General features: G+C 37.2%; 1 protein-coding gene across 4 annotated transcripts in view; it reads right to left on the reverse strand.

Moving 5' to 3' along the window:
* ugp2b (UDP-glucose pyrophosphorylase 2b) overlaps window positions 1–17,467 on the reverse strand; it is a 30,762-nt gene extending 13,295 nt beyond the window's left edge. Inside the window, exons 1-3 of one of the 4 annotated variants that reach the window (XM_059025476.1) lie at window positions 17,449–17,467; window positions 14,452–14,579; window positions 13,102–13,209 (exon numbers count right to left, since the gene is read on the reverse strand). In XM_059025476.1, coding sequence (XP_058881459.1) covers window positions 13,102–13,209; window positions 14,452–14,550 — 207 coding nt within the window. In that variant the 5' untranslated portion in view covers window positions 14,551–14,579; window positions 17,449–17,467. The other 3 variants (XM_059025475.1, XM_034019051.3, XM_034019050.3) reach the window with 3 other exon arrangements.
* Between the last annotated feature and the right edge of the window lie 257 nt (window positions 17,468–17,724).

Here is a 17,724-nt window from a genome sequence, read left to right on the forward strand (position 1 = left end):
AGTCAGGTCATATTCATGCAATACAATATTTTAACTGTACATTAATTTGCCAGTAGCTTAAACAGTGATTGTTTTTGTTCTAGCAGCACCGTTTTGTGTACATGCATAGAATGCTAAAATGTTGCATTCCCGAGTGGTAATGATCGTGACCTGACCAAATAAAATATGATTAGACTTTATTAACGGACACACAAAAAAAAAAAACAGACAAATGGGGCTCCCGAGTGGCGCATCCAGTAAAGGCGCTCCACGTGGAGTGCAGGACGCGCTCTATAGTCTGGACGTCGCGAGTTCGAGTCCAGGCTATTCCTTTGCTGACCGAGGACGGTAGCTTCCAGGGGGCGGCGCTCAATTGGCCGAGCACCGCCCGGGGGGAGGGAGGGTTAGGTTGGCCAGAGTGTCCTCGGCTCACAGCGCACCAGTGACCCCTGTAGTCTGGCCGGGCGCCTGCGGGCTTGCCGGTAAGCTGCCCGAGAGCTGCGTTGCCCTCCAACGCTGTAGCTCTCGGGTGGCTGCATGGTGAGTCCGCAGTGTGAAAAAAAGCGGTCGGGTGACGGCACACGCTTCGTTGGACAGCGTGCGTTTGTCTTCGCAGTCAGCGCAGGGGTGGTAGCGGTGAGCTGAGCATAATAAAATAATTGGCGATTTCAAATTGGGAGAAAATAATAAAAGTAATTGGCAACGACTAAATTTATTTTAAAAAAAAAGACAAATCAGAATTTTAACATCTTTTTGCTGGCAATGCTTAGTACCTGAATGCTTTTGAGTAGTGGGCGGGTTAGGTCATCAATGATGTATTATCTTACACGCCTCCTTTTCTTGTGCATTTCTAAACACCAAAATCCAATGGTGAATCATCATGGACCAGCACTATGCATTCTTCTCAGTTTCACTGATCATAGGCAGGACTTGTTCTCCCTGTGACTCATGTCTTTATCTACAAGTTAGTTGTCTGGTGTGTTGCATGCCATACAAAACCTTCAACAGTAACAATAATGTGGGATTGGCTGGAGTTTACTGTAACAGCAGCATCTCAATTACAGTTTGTACCAGTCAAGGCTGCAATTAGCATCTCTGCCAGTAGATTTTTAAATCTTTATGGACTGCAATCTGTTTCCTTTCCATACACTTGTTTGCATAGTGCAGTGTCTGGAGCAAGTTTGTTACTGTATACAATAATAGTAATTGTAATATAATAAAAAGCAACATCACTGTGTTACAATGGGGTTATACCAGTTCAAAAGGACCAACTGGGTCTACTTAACCTCTTTTGTCAATTATTTTTGTTGGAAAGCCTTAATGATAATTGCATAATTTGGCCACTGCCCCACTTTCAGACACTGTGTCACTGCTCCACTTTCAGACACTGTGTCACTCTTTTTTTGCATGCAAATGGCACCTGCCCTACCATTTTCTTAATTAGAATGTGTTCTACTTCAGCTTGAATTACCTAATGGAAATGCCTTTCCAAATTCCAATAACTTTTCATCACTACTAGAAGTGGATCCTCCCAAAACTGTGTTGAAATTCATTAATTGTTAACAGGTTTAACTTTCATACCCAGTTACGTAAATACTTGCTTTACCCAGTTAAAAAAAATCTTAAAGCAATCCACCCAGCTCAGCGCTCTACCAGAAATGCTAACATTCAGAGCAAGACAGGTCAATCCACTGGGTTTACAATTTGTTTATTAGAAAACCTCTTGTGCTGTGACTCAGCTGCAATGTACATCACCGCCTCATACGTCAAGTTAACACAAACAAAGGTGCAGCAAAAAGGAAAATCAACATTTCCAAGTAGTTACTATCATGTTATTTCTTAAGAACAATGTCAACATCAGAGATCTGAACCTAAAATCAAATGCAGGAGTGTCAATTGGCTTCAAAGCAAGAACACAGCAGACAATTCCATTTACTGTGAAAACTCTTGAGTTCTGAGTCACAAACAGAAAGTGTGCACTTATAAAACTACTACAAGCAGGGATCCAGACAATGGCTTGGTGGGTGACATCAGACATGGAAATACAGGTAACACAAGTACAGATCTTTCTTTATTAAACAAAAAAAATCAAACAAACAAAAGGCTTCCAAAAAAAAAAAGGATGGCACGATGGGCAAATAAATATGCACAACTAAAACAAGTACCGTGCTGGTGCAACTCCAGTACGTGTAGCAATTGTTTGTCTTTATATGTTGCTCTCTCAGTCTCTCCGTCTCCAAACAGCCCTTTGTCCTGTCAGCCAAAGCTGCTCAGATAATATATATCCAGTGTCTATAGTAAGTATTCACCCCCCTTGGAAGTTGATGCATTTAAATTGGATTTTTTTTTACCTTTGATTTACACAACCTACTCAACACTTTGAAGAGGCAAGAGAATTTGTATTGTGAAACAACAGTTAATGAAAAATAAAAAAAAAACAGAAATGTCTTGGTTAGATAAGTATTCACCCACCTGAGTGAATACTTGGTAGAACCAACTTTGGCAGCAATTACAGCTGTGAGTCTTTTGGGGTAAGTCTCTACCAGGTTTGAACACTGGATTGTGCAATATTCGCCCATTGTTCTTGGCAAAATTGTTCAAGCTCTGTCAAGTTGGATGGGGATCATTGGTGGACAGCAATCTTCAAGGTCTTGCCACAGATTCTCAATCGGATTCAAGTCTGGGCTTTGACTGGGCCACTCTAGCACATTCACTTTCTTGTTTTTAAGCCACTCCAGTGTCGTTTTGGCAGTGTGCTTGGGGTCATTGTCCTGCTGAAAGGTGAATCTCTGTCCCAGTCTTAGGTCTTTTGCAGACTGAAGCAGGTTTTCCTCAAAGATTTGTATTTAGCTCCATCCATTTTGTCCTCTACCCTGACAAGCTTCCCAGTCCCTGACGATGAAAAGCATCCCCATAGCATGATGCTGCCACCACCATGCTTCACAGTAAGGATGGTGTTACCTGGGTGATGTGCTGTGTTGGGTTGGGTTTGCACCAGACATAATGCTTTGCAAATAGCAATTTTTGTTTCATCAGACTACAGAATCTTTTGCCACATCTTTTCAGAGTCTCCCACATGCCTTTTTGCAAATTCCAAGCAGGATTTTACATGAGCTTTTTTTCAGAAATGGCTTCCTTCTTGCCATTCTTCCATACAGGCCAGATTTGTGGAGTACCTGAACTACTGTTGACACATGGACAGTTTTTCCATCTCAGCCATGGAACGCTGTAGGTCTTTCAGAGTTGTCATTGGTGGCTTCTCTGACCAATGCCCTTCTTACCAGGCTGCTCAGTTTGGGAGGACGACCTGCTCTAAGCAGATTCTGGGTGGTGCCGTACACCTTCCACTTCTTAATGATCGACTTGACTGTGCTCCCAAGGGATATTCAATGCCTTTGAAATCTTTTTATACCCCTCCCCTGATCTCTGCCTTTCCACAACTTTATCCTGGTTGTTTTTAAAGCTCCTTGGTCTTCATGTTAGTATCTTTGCTTTGAATGCACTACCCAACTGCGGGACCTTACAGAGACAGGTGTATTAAATCTGAAATCATGTGAACCACTTTTATTGTACACAGATGGACTCCATTTAACTTATTGTGTGAATTCTGAAGGCAATTGGTTGCACCTGAGCTTATTTAGGAGTGTCATAGCAAAGGGGGTGAATACTTAATCTAATGAAGACTTTTCAGGTTTTTATTTTTAATTGATTTGTCGTCCCCCCCCATTTTTTTCACACATTGAAAGTGTTGAGTAGGTTGTGTAAATCAAAAGGAAAAAAAATCCCATTTAAATCCATCAAGATTTCAGGTTGTAGCACAACATACTGCGAAAACATCCAAGGGGGGTGAATACTTACTATAGGCACTGTATATAGTGGTGGAGGGATTAACTATTGTCAATTACCTTGTTTATCCCTCAACCACATTCCTCACAGGTTTTTCTAATCAGCGTGGTTGACAGCCAATTCGTCAATAAATTACTAGCTGCCAACCACGCACTCACAGGATGTATTTGGCAGAGACGAGAGGCAAACATCGTCCCTGCCAAAACTACATTTAACTATAAAAATAACAATACAAATACATTAAACAACAACAATAATAATACAAATTAACACAGGGCCAGGGTGTACCCCGTCACACGGTTCCTAGGCCATAAAAAATTGTCACCAAATGCAATTGCTGGTTGCCACTTCAGCAGCAAGTTGGTTGGTATCATATTCAACTGCTTAAAATACAACTTGTTAAGACACTAAAGTGATACTAAAACAGTAACTTAATGTCTGTACTCACTTGTTTGTTGCCACATTCTGCTGAATGGTTAATCTATGCAGCTGACTGCAATGAACTCAGCATGTTTATATTTTAAATAACCTGAAAGTGTTGTGTATGGAATTGGTAACCACACCTATAATTGTGTACAGTTATAATATGGGAAATAGTATGCTGCAGCTCCCATGCTCAATATTAGTTAAGTCCTGATCTGACAGCATGCAACACAGACAGCTCTTACATGTTACGGTTTATTTTTTTCAGTAAAAACAAGTTGCTGTGAGTTTGTTTTGCTTTTTACAATATTAAATAAACTACAGCAAGCACATTTTATTTTTGATATTTTCATTAGCACAATCCGAGAACTAAATTTGGTGAAGGGCAGTTGTTGTTTTTTTTACTACAATCAAGTAAGATGCAATCATTGAGAATTCCCTAAATGTTTTATTTCCCTACATTTCCATGCTTTCTGCTTTCACCTTTCTTAAAATGGTCAGTTTGAGAAATAAACTTTGTTTTCCCTGCAACAGCTGACCCTGCATGAATACAAAACTCCCGCTACATTACTATTTTTCTTTATGGTAACGTCTTAAATTACCATGTCTGCTTCTTTGGCTGAAGAGATATTATGAGCTCATCATCTAACTAGGAAATCTGCTGCGCAACTAAATCATCCTGAAACTCCTGACTGTAAACAATGTAACTGAATCTATTATATATTCTCAGCCGCTATCTTTAAGCATTATAGAAACCAAGTACACTGCAGTAAGTAAACAGTTTTGAAAAAAAACGATATTAAGTCTATCTAGGTGTTGTTTTGCAAGCGGTGTCTTTCGCTTTAACTCTTAAAACAGCCCCATTCATTTTGGGGTGCCAGCGCACCGAAGGTTACGCACATATTACTCAGACACCGTAAAAGCCACCTACCTTCTTAGCCGGAACTACGATCGCCTGAATTTAAGCCTCTCATCATGTGACAGAGTTCACAGCTTAGGTTTCATTTTGAGTCTATTGCGCCGTCATTGCAGCAGCTAGACTGAAAGAGTATTGTTGGAAAGCTTAGAAGCTCAGTTTCCCCCCCATGTTCATTTCATATTGAGGTTCAATGGTGCAGTGTTTTATTTTGAGCCATCTATGATTATAATATATATAGCCGTGACCAAACATGATATTTTTGGAAAAGCAGTTTTGTTTTTTTTACATATATTCTCATCTCTACCACATATAGTATATCTGGTCCTGTTGCAACTTACATAATATGAAAGGACATTTTGTGGCCTTTCATTTGATAAGTTACATGCATGCATTACAAACTATCCAGTAGTTAATAAATGAAAACAGTGAAACAGGTGGAAATAGGGCTGAGTGTAAAGAGTTAAAAAGAAAAGCACCTTTTTCTTCTGCTGCATGCAAAAATTTCACGTGAGGCAACGGCAAAAGCAATAGAGAGTGCTCGGTCTCACAGTGATGAACAGCCGTTAGGTCTCCTGAAAGCAGCTCACTTTAAAGCAAAACTAGCATGAACGATGATGCAGTAAAATATATATAGTTTTTCATATGCCATTTTTTTGCCATTCCCCCATAAAATTTTGGAATCCCCCCCATTGGCTGCAGCATAGGGGGGAAATACCCCCAGCACACAAAAATGAAATTCCTGCACCTTACGTAAACAGTTGTAGCAACACATGGGAACATGTAACACAATAAAATAAAAAGGTCCTTATATACCCTTTAAGAGACTATGTTTGTGTCTCAACAGCAAGCAAACTTTCCATTTTAAAAAACTCATTTGGAAACCAAATGAGATATTGCCACACAGAACAGCCCAAACAAATGTAGGCCAACCCATTTATATGAAGAGTGGAACATCCGAGGCAGGGAATTAAAGCTTTTTCTTCAACATTCACTTAACTATAGGATTATATTTAGGGCTTCTAGTTTTCGGTTTTAACCGATAAAACACGATAAAACACCCCCCCGATACAAAAAATAATAAATTGTGGATAGCCAATAAACACTGGAAAAACTGTGGAAATGGTTAATCTATTCACGTTGCTTTACCCTTTTCACATTTAAAAAATAAAACCTACTACAAAAATAATAATAAATACATTTCCCTGTGCTTCAATGTCCCGCCTTCCTGACTTGTATCTATCAGTGATTAGTTCTGAATACTTTAAACCCACCCCAACTTCTGAGTGACAGCACATAACTACATTTCTATTGGAGACTCCGCTTGCGAGATTTAAAACGGGATTACAATCAGGATGGAGGCTTGTTAGCGAGATTTAAAGCTGTATTACAGTTAAGACACGGAGGATTTAAAACAGAATTGTGGCAAAATGTACAAAAATGCCTACACACAAAAACCCCAGAAGAAATGTGTCCGTGACCATAGGGATTTCTTTGTGGAAGAAAGGAAAGAAGGTACATCTTAAGTGTGCAAGTACTGTCGAGTTACTATACATATTTTGACACACACACACACAAAAAAAAAAAAAAAAAAACTCAAGCATTTTGGAAATTAACCAAACACTAATTTCATACAGTATATCAAAAACGAAAACCCCGAAAAAAATTATTTACGTAAAACTCGAAGCTAAAAATAAGCACCGAAAAACACAATAATAATACCCAAAAAACAGAAGCCCTAATTATATTTTGGAATCAAAATTATTGAAATAATTGATTCAATCACATTTTACACGCACAAAAAAATGTCAGCAACATAACAGATCTGGGTGCTTTAAAACTGTTTGCTGACCAGATTTATTTAACAGGGAGATTTGTTTGTTACTTGGTTTGCAAGTGCAAGTAAAAAAGTTACCATTTTTGCTTTTCTTGACCCAACAATACTGTGGAGCAGCTGACAGTTGTGCGTTATGTAGCGGAGCACCTCAAATTACTGCTTCTTAACTGCTGTCCAAAGAGTTTTAAGTGCTGTAAGTTTATACATATTGTTGTCAATCTGTAGATTAACTTTCGGATGGCTTATATTGTGGTGTACTACAAAATCTATTCATATAATCACTGTTCTGGTTTTCTATTTATAGGCAGTTCTGATTTCCACCCTTCGTGGTTAATTATAAGGAATGAAAGGTATCTGACATCTGTACATTAACTTCACATCTGTAAAAAAACTAAATTTGTCACTTTTAAAGCTTTAGTAATGTACAATACAGTGATCTCATGCAAGCACTACAGCGAGCTGTTTGAGAAAGAATTCAAACAAATCCTTGCTAACTAAAGAACATAATGAGGTTTTCAAATGAGCATATGTGCTATCAGGAACACGGTCTTATCCTAAGGACAAAACAACCCTGTGCCTGAAACGTGATGTACATGCAGGAGTTCGATTGAATTAAAAGTAGAGACTACTCTCTTGTCATGCCCCTCATTTGGATTTCAGCAGCATGCTTTTCACGTCCACCACAGTCAGACAAATTTGTTTTAGAAGCAGCCCCCTGAGGCCCAGTGCCTGCCTTTATACAATCAGCCTCTGTGCATTCAGATACCCATGAAGAGCATTGCTCAGTCTCACTACTAATGATCAACGGGGAATGCATGGCTCTTATCCAAGTGCCATGCAAGTGTTACGGATTTTGGGGGTACTAAGATAGAAGGATTGTTTCACAGGTAGATTTTTCTCTTTCATTAGTTTTATTCATTATGCAAGTTTGGAGCTCCTTTTACCGTTGAACCTGTACATTGGGGGGGTTACTGCAACACATTACTGTGCAAGCGCCACATTTACATTCCAAGGGACCCAACTGACTACTAATGAAGTACTGTGGATTATTTTCCCACCTAGGATTCTATTGGTGAATTCGTTTTAGCACAACTTACAAAGGGTACTGTACAGTGGCAACAAACATATTCAGACCTCAGTTTCAGTAGGTACAATTTTATACATTAAAGTTTCTCTTACCGGTATATATTATGTCCCTTTAAAAAAAGTATACATGCTGCACCTATTGAATTAAAGACAGCATCAAAGATCAATTGTAAGGCTTAATTTTGAACTTCTGGAATGATTTTTAAATTAACATTTTGTTAATAAACACTTCCACATATTTTGCATTTGCTCAGTATACAAAAATGATATACAAAAAAAAACTACAAAAAGAAATATTTTTATTGCACATGGTTATTAGCAAATAAATAAATACATAAATAAATACATAAATAAAATAAATAAAAAAGAAAGAAAAAAGAAAGAAAAAGAAAAAAAGAAAGGAACTTGAGATAAACAATTATCAGCGTCGCCTGCCTCAAAGGCTCTACCTGCGTTCAGTATAAAACACAGATACTGTGCAGCAGACAAAAAAACATGTCTAAAAATGAGGATGAGTACAAAAAAAAAAAAATTATAGCATTCCTATGTCACCAGGTCCCCACCAGACTTTTAGTAGGCACGCCACCTCATCTCCCCAGCCCTAAGTATCTATCTCCGTCTCCTATGACATACGTACATATCATTTTTGCCACTCTCAGAAGGCTGAATGGGACGCAAATGACCATGTGCACTTTGATGAAGGATTTCTCCCATCTCCCAAGTCAGACAAGGACTTTCTGGTATCAAAATAAAGTTAAACGATTCAAGTTTAATCACACGTAAGGATATCCCTCGATCTTCAAAAAGTCACAAGATATGTTCATTTTAAACTCGCTGTGGTGCATTTGCACCCCTTACCACCAACGAAGGGTTAATAAAATGTAAACCCCTGTACTTTATACCAATGAATACTGACAGAAATGCAAAATCAAAACTCAGGAATGAGGACAAGATGCTGGTCTGAAAAAATATCAATGTTATTTCTGACTTCCAGTCTGCATTGTAGCCTGTATAAACACTGGCAAACTGAATGTGTACTACATTGTGCATTGTAACCCTATAAGGTTACGCTGTGTATTACTCCGACTGTCCTCTATTCTGTGTGTCTCTTGTGTCAATCTACCCAGACTCCAGCTCAAAGAGCAAGCGTAGCACTGACTATAGCTGGTTGTCAGTTTCGTGTCCACCTTGTTCCACTTTGTGCCTTATAGAAACACACAATTTCAGCACTCCACATAGGCTGTGTAAAGGGTGTTTTACACATTGGAGAAATATGAATTATGTATGCTTTAAATTGAATGTGTAAAGAATATGCATAGCAATTTTGCTGCACAGCTTGAGTTCTCATATTATCAAGCTTCTTGTACTTCGTTGGTTCCCTGCTTCTCAATGGTCAATTGTGAATATACTGCATGCGATAGCTAGAGAATGCAGGGAAAGCTAATTGTAGTCTGCCTGGGAATTGCCAGAAACGTAACCATTAAAGTCCAGGTTTTCAATTGAAAAAATAAATAAATAAATACATAAATAAATAAATATGGTTGAACCCACCCACTTAATTGAATAAGCAACTGGATTCTTAGGAAAGCATGCAATGTTAATAATTAATTCATAATGAAAAACAAAAGGCAGCTCTTGTTCTTAATTCAAATCGAACACAAAAGGTGAGTTAAGTTAAATGGATTTCATTAAATCATAATTAAAGAGAAAACTTATTTGCAAACCAGGTTATGACATTTTTGCAACGACTCATTAAGATGAAAATCTATTTAACTTCACTTGCTTTTTGTGTTCGGTTTGAATTAATTACAATTATTAATGAAACAGAATAACAGTCTATTTCAAGTTACGGGAGAAAAAACAAAAGCCATTTCACAATCCACACTTTTCTAAGAGTTTAAATTAAGAAACTGAGTCAACTCAAAATAACTTTAAAAAGGGACATTGTGAGCAAAAATGAAAACAAAAATACTAACAGTGTGACTAAACAGACACAACTAGGCAAATTGTGAAAGAGAAAGGCTGATGTGACATTGTCAGTATAGGTATTTTTCTGTCAAAAAACAACAGTTTCCACTAATAGCTCAAATTGCCCTTCCTGTTGGTCATGTTTTTTAGGCAGGAAAGTTCTCACTGTAACATAGGCGAATATATAAAAAATGCAATACTGTAGAATGGCAACTTACCACAGAAGCATATGTACAATAGTAAAAAAAAAAAAAAAAAAAAAAGAATTCTTGATACCAGCATTTCTCCCACGGCCATTCATCTGAAAAAGCTGTATGAAAATGTCTGTAATTCTGTACAGTAATTGCAGTCATGTCTTTCAACTCTGAGATTGGCATTCATTTTACACAACATGACGTTAAATTAAAACTATGTGCATTTACGTCAGGGGTAATTTGTGTCGGCCCCGCCCAGTCCTCCAAGGTTTACTTTGCAAGAGCAGGGTGATGTATTATCGTTTTAAATGTTCAAAATCCTAGACATGACAACATTAGAATTCAAAGCCGTAAGACTACAGCTGCCTCTCAGCTAACCAGGGGGAGGCAAGCACTTTCATATCACGGTATCTCATACATACTGTGTATATATATATATATATATATATATATATATATATATATATATATAAGAAAAAAGAAGTGAAAGAAGGGATCAAGAAGATACCTAGTCTCAACAGGGCCTTTTTCATATCAAATACAAAGCTTGCTTTTACATTTTGGTTAGCCAGCTCAAGCCATTTTGTATTTCTTACAGTTGTATAGATTTGTATTTACAAAGAACCAGTAATAGGATAGACTGTTTGAAGCCAGATAACAAAAATGAATATTGCTGCAAGTACAGGTGTATTTACATACCAACTGGAATAAAAAAGAAATAAAATACAGGAAAACAGCTGCAATGCTTCTCCGGGAATTGTACTGAGCAACAAAGCTATCTAAACAAAAAAAATCTGCTGCTGTTCAGTTAAACCAGAATGACTGAGATGGTATCAAATAAACTGCACTTTTCCTTCCAGTAATTGCAGGTGTGTAATGCAGATGGCTGTAAAATGTGTATTTTATTTGATTTGATGTGGCTTTTCTGTGGGTGAACACAAACTGGTGTTTATATCAATTGAAAAGTGACATTTTCATGCAATGTATGATTTTGGTTTACTTCACTGCATCAAAAGACAATAAAGAATAAAATAAGGAGTACTCAAAGTAAAACTATTTCTTCTTTTTAGCCGGTAATGTTGGTGTAAATTGGACAGGGGACTGGGAATCTTTTCCAGGAACTCAAAGAGGATCGAAGTGTACTGTTCCAGCTTTATTAGCTGGCTTTTTAAACTCAAATGTCAGCCGACTTGAGGACACAATATTTATAGAGCAACTTTCCTAAAATATAAATGTAAGGGGAGTCACTAGGTGTCACATTTCAAAATGTTCCTGTGCTCGAGACACCATTTACACACCAGTAGCCTCCAGTATGGCAATACTATCTAGCAAATATACCCCTGCCTCCCCATCTCCCATTATCCAACACTGAACACTGAGCCACTTCTGGTCTTGGAAGTCTAGGAATAGCATTCTGGCTGCTGGCCCAGAAACAAACACTAGCCCTTCTGTCTGAATACTACAGAATGCTATTAATGAAACACTAACTGTAACATGCATGCTTTCCTAACTCCCCCAAAGCAGCATTCTCACTTTAATTAAGAAGCTTGCACAATACTGTCGAACTGTCCTGAGCCAGACCCACTGTGTTTGTTTTATAAAATAAATCAACTTTCTGCAGGTATAGAAATATTGCACTAATCCGAAGAGAGATTATCGGTATACACATAGGGTTAATGTGCAAACCACATGAGACTTCCTTATAAGGAAAAAAAAAAAAAAAAAAAAATCAAAGTGGCCAGCTCCCCTACAGTGTTCAAATAAACACTTTGTGGCCCACAAATTTAGGTTGATTGCAAAACTCAAGTCATCAAAGGTCTAATGAGAGCAGATTACCAGTTGGGTAGAAAACTGAATGCATTCAGTATACATATCAAACCAATTCTAATATAAGGTAATCAGAATTTTAAAATGTAAGAGAATTACATTTATTTGCCGACATGAAAAGCCTCTGTACTACTATTTCACAAATCAAAGGTTTCTAGAGCAGAGGAGGTTATATAAAGGACTACAATGCTGAGTAAGCACTGTGTTGCAAGTCAGAGGAGCCAATGCAAACATGGAGCAGTTAGGGATGCAATTTAACAAAGTACTCAATTCTTTATAAAAAAAATTAAATAAAAAAAGAGGCCTTGGTGGCCTTTCCTTGTCTAAACACATTTAGTACTTTTAAAAGGTAGAAAACAAAATGCTGATTCTTTTTAATAAAAACTGTGGCATCTGTATCAGTAATGATCGCACTGTACACTTGGTAATTAACTTGATTCCTGGTATCTGTGTGGGACTGCATGCATTGTCAAACACATCATGTCATTTATGACTTCATGGCTGGAGTGCTTCTTATCACATTTCAAATGAGAACATAGCCAGAGGTTGGATGTAAAGTGTTTTTGTAAAAATGAAACAAATAAAAGACAACTTTACTTTACTACATAACCAAATTACCCAAAGCAACACATTTCATGAGTACCATATAAAAGAAGGTTAATTAACATCTTAGTGAACATTTAAAGGCAGCAGTGTGGAGTAGTGGTTAGGGCTCTGGACTCTTGACCGGAGGGTTGTGGGTTCAATCCCAGGTGGGAGACACTGATGCTGTACCCTTGAGCAAGGTACTTTACCTAGATTGCTCCAGTAAAAACCCAACTGTATAAATGGGTAACTGTATGTAAAAATAATGTAATTGTATGTAAAAATGATGTGATATCTTGTAACAAGTGTAAGTCTGCTAAGAAATAAAATAAAAAAATATATATTCCATGTCAATAAAGAATGAAGGTGTCCTCTGGAATTGTCTAAACGGCAGCTTTATTTCGATTGACAAAAATGCTACAGAAATATGTGTTACTTACAGAATCCTCTGGTGGTCTCTGAATCTTCCCCCAGTCCACTGAAGGCCCCTTCTCTTGTAGAAATCTATGGAATAGCTTCATAAACCCCTCAAAATCCTTTCTGGTAATCTATAAAATATAGAGATTACTGGTTTTATATATATTGAATTAATACTGGCATATTTATTTTATTGGAATTAGGAATTAAGCAGTAAAAAAAAAAAAAATAATAATAATAATAAAAATATATATATATAATTAAGCTTTTGATAACAATATAATGCTAATAACACATGTATGAACATGCTCTCACATAGGACAGTGCAGCAGGGGAATGTTATTTTCATTTTATTAAAAAAAAAAAAAAAAGTGGTTTTGCTAAACTTAAGGGCCACTGGGGCAGGGTGTAATTTCCTCAAGTGTATTAAAGCCAATAAACCCAATTAAAACCATTCAGGCCCTTTGTAAAGCCTCTGAAACAAAGAAGAAACAAGAAAGAAAGAAAGATTTGATTGGACAAAGGATTTAACTTAGAAGGGACTCTGTGACCTTCACATCTGGGGCAAGACCAGGAGGAGAAAGAGAGTTCAAGGGGAAATTAGGTCAGACAGTCTCATCCCTGAACTAATTGGATACCACCAACATCATGAAATCTGTACCACAGTTGGCACCTTACTGCACATCTGTGTCAACTCTAAACATCTAGCTGGAGGACAAGTTTTACTGGATAGAGATCAAAGGCAGTTTAGAACCTCTGTGGTAGTTTAATACATACAGTGTAGTGTGGAAAGGGAAGGCGATTCCATTCTCTGTATTTTGTAATACTATTAATCCTGAAGCAGGATGACACTCCTTTTTATCTTTTAACAAAAGCAATACAGAACAGTGGGCCATTTTTTACACAGCAAAGTACTTTAACTCCTATTTCTTTTTTTTTTTAATAGAGAAAATTCCACCTATGGTTGTAAAATAAAAAGCTAACCCATCTAAGAGAGCTTCAGAACCCCTAAACAAGGTTACTTGTTTAGTTCAATTTTTTTTCTCCTTTCAAAAAAACAGGAGTTAGTGAAATGACAGTGGTAAAAGAGTTGGAAATATCCCTCATGTGCCTTTTAAATTAAAAGCATTACTTACTCTTACTGGCTTGTGCGGTCTATTATAACTTTTAACAACAGAAAATCTAAAAGCCCACATAACAAAACTACCATCTGGCTTCCCAGAATTAGCAGTCACGTGACTGATTGTCAGGGGGTGTTCAGTTCAGGATTGAGGTGTGATCGCCAAGCTCTGAGGGGATGCTCTCCTGGTCTCTACACACGGGTAGCTTCCGGCACGCACTTCACAAGAATGGCACCTATACACAGAACCTACCTCGGCCTCAGCCTTACAAGCAGTTGCCTGTAATCTTTCCAGGTCCTGCTTCATCGAGTTCTCGAGCTCCTGACGGATTACTTCCTGAAACTGTGCCATCCCACTGTTGGACACTGCCTTTCTAAAATCTGTGGAACAACAACAAGTGCCTGGTGATTTGGGGTTCAAAATGTTAGCTACAGATAAAAACTACTGTATGGAGTAAGACAGAATGAATGTACAACCACTTTTAAACAGCAATATTTATCTAATTTAAAAAAAAAAAAAAATGAATAGAGATGAAAATGGTTTTAAACTACAGGTGTATGAATTTCTGGACTTAGATCACAGCTTAATGTAAGATCATTGATTTTAAGAAAAATTCCAAACAGGGCAACACTAACATGAAACCCTTTAGTCATGTGTGGCTGAATTCAAGAGACGCAAGTGGCATTTCAAACCCAGTTGTCAAAAGGTTGACAGAATGTCACAGCATTACACTAACTGTCAGAAGAGCCTCAGTAGATTAGTTACTGCAAAGATATTAACAGCACCATATATATGCTGGCCAGAAATAACTCATCAACACATCCTGGTTTATATTATACTCCGTTTCCTGGACTGTTATTACTTTCATCGCACACTTGATACAATGTAACCCAGGTATAAGATTAAATGTATTTTGTTACTAATCATTTCAACAGTTGCTTCCAGGATTGTACAGTATAAATCTGAACTGGGTCATTCAATTTAACATCACATGAACTTCTTTAGTGTGTTTGAAACCTTGGCAAAAAAATGTTACTTCAATTTTTAAATTAGGGTGGACTTAATCATTTTAAGCATGTTTTCAATATAGCCTCAGACACTGAAAAACAGGCTGCACCTTATGCTCCATTACGTCAAAAAGACCTCTGTTGGCAATAAACTTTAAGAAAAGATCCAATGTCTGCCATTAATGAAGAATTACTGCGGCTGCAGCATGACTCCTAAAGATGTACTGTTTCACTTAATTAAAAAAAAAAAATAAAGAGACTGTTGGTATGTAAACCAATTTCAGATCATTTTATTAAAACCTGTGGTATTATCCCATTTAAGTAAAAGGGACTACATTATGTTCCCCTGACATTATTAAAAAATGAAAGTGTACTTGGTCTCAAAACTTCGTGGCTTTTAAATAGATTTGCAAACAAAATAGCCATGATGATACTGAAGATTGTCATGCTCATCAGGCTTTTGGGTAGAGTTGCAACATTTGGTATTACAATTAAAAGCCGATATAACAGCAGCAAAACAAAGAAAACACAACTACTTATATTACTATGGAAGCAGGCGCGACCATGAAGATTCATCTTACATCGCCCAAGGAAATCAGATTCTACAAGTAAAAAACGGCATTGCAGTAAAACCATCGCCATTCGTGAAATTACCTCCTGTTCAGTTTCCTCATGCTTTAACTGAGCAGCTGGACGCGTACCAAGGAGAGACAGACTGCCAATTTCCAATCGAAAAGATAGCCATTAATCAGACTCACAGAACGCCAGCTTTGCGTAATGTATTTATATTCTTATAGTGTCTCTTACTTCACAATGTGGCCCAGTATTTCATATTAAAATCAACCACAACAAATTCACAATGCCAATCCAACTGAGTATATGAATGATCAGTAATGCTCAAAAAGCACAATAATGCATTAGTATTCAGACCTAATTTAAGTAGTGAAGAAAAATCCAAGTGGAGATGTCTGACCTATTTATTAATCAGCCTATTTGTAATTATTCCCGTTACATCATTTTTCAAATGCTGTGCTTTTGTATCTTGTTATAGCAGATAAAACCCAAACTGCAGATGTCAACTAAACGAGTATAAATCAGACTCTCACCAGTAATCACTCCGGTTACATAAACAGTAATTGCAAACAAATGGATCGCCAGGTTTACTACATGTTGGTTATTTTGAGATGCTAATATTAACAATATGACTTACCTTCAACGTAAATGGACATCTTGATCTAACTTTAATGCCAGTATAGTATAGTAGGTTTATTGTATTTTGTTATTTTTTTCCAGATCGGCAGTTATTCATTAAAAAAAAAAAATAATAATAAAGAAATGTATCGAACTCTGCCTACACACAAATACCCCTAACTTGAATAAAATGTCGCAATCAATACAGCCAGTCCCTGGTGATATCGGGAAGCTGAAAACCCCTAAACAAATACCACTGATCAATGAAACTAAAGGGTTATTTGACTAATTTTCGTAACATACAACTGGTTTTAAAAGCCTCATCTTCCCTCCTCCCATTATTCACAATAACAAAACAACCAATTGAAATTTACACAAACCCAGATCATACGGAGAAAAGTCTAAAGCCAACCCCTAAAATCCCTTTGGGCTATTTCGCATTCATATTTGAACAGTGGAAAAAAAATGTTTTACACATTCGCCCCCTTTTGCAGATAAATAATACGTCACATTTCCTGGGTTGGTCCACAGTGAAACCTCATGAGAAACGAAGGAGAAAACCTACCGCGCCCCTTTTTTCTGATTTTAATTTTTTTGGGGGTCAACTTCCTCAGTTCGTGCGAACAACAATGACCACTTTCAAAAGTTTGCAAAACAAAGGTTGTAATAATACATTTACATAAACATTTTGAAAATATTATATGCAACATGTGGTCTTACGTTAGTTGGAATGCATAATATGACGCAATCTTAAAACATGCAAGCATTATTACGTGAAAAAATGCTTGCCAAAGCGGGGTATAATATCTTTTATATTCTTTCATATTATTAATATTAAACTTAGTTTTATTAATGTCCTACAACAGCAATACCCACCTTTATAATAAATATATTTTCACCAATAAAGACCTCCCAAAATACCTTATTTACCTTTAAAAAAAATAACTAGTGCATTTAAGAATTGATGAAGTTTTAAAACTGCGCATCCCTCTTTGCCTCGATGGTATACTCAATAAAAAAAGCACATATTATAAATAAACGCCTCACTCACTAGGCGGAAGTGTCGTGATAGGTTGTACTAGCCAGTCCTCAACTACCGATACTAAAATAAGTTGCTGGCATTTCTGACCAATACAAACAAAGAAAATAAAAATATAACCCAATCAGCTGCTGATTTGTGGTGCTGCTCTGTTACACGTAGAACACGCCCAATCAGATACAAAAAACCGTTTTTGCCGATCTAGGCAGGGATCTGTATTGACAGACAGAAAAGGCAGCCAATAAGATAGTTCACACGTCCCCGTCGTTTAAAGTGACCGGGTCAAAG

Source organism: Acipenser ruthenus, chromosome 6, assembly GCF_902713425.1.
Source record: "Acipenser ruthenus chromosome 6, fAciRut3.2 maternal haplotype, whole genome shotgun sequence".
NCBI classification, from domain to species: Eukaryota; Metazoa; Chordata; class Actinopteri; order Acipenseriformes; family Acipenseridae; genus Acipenser; species Acipenser ruthenus.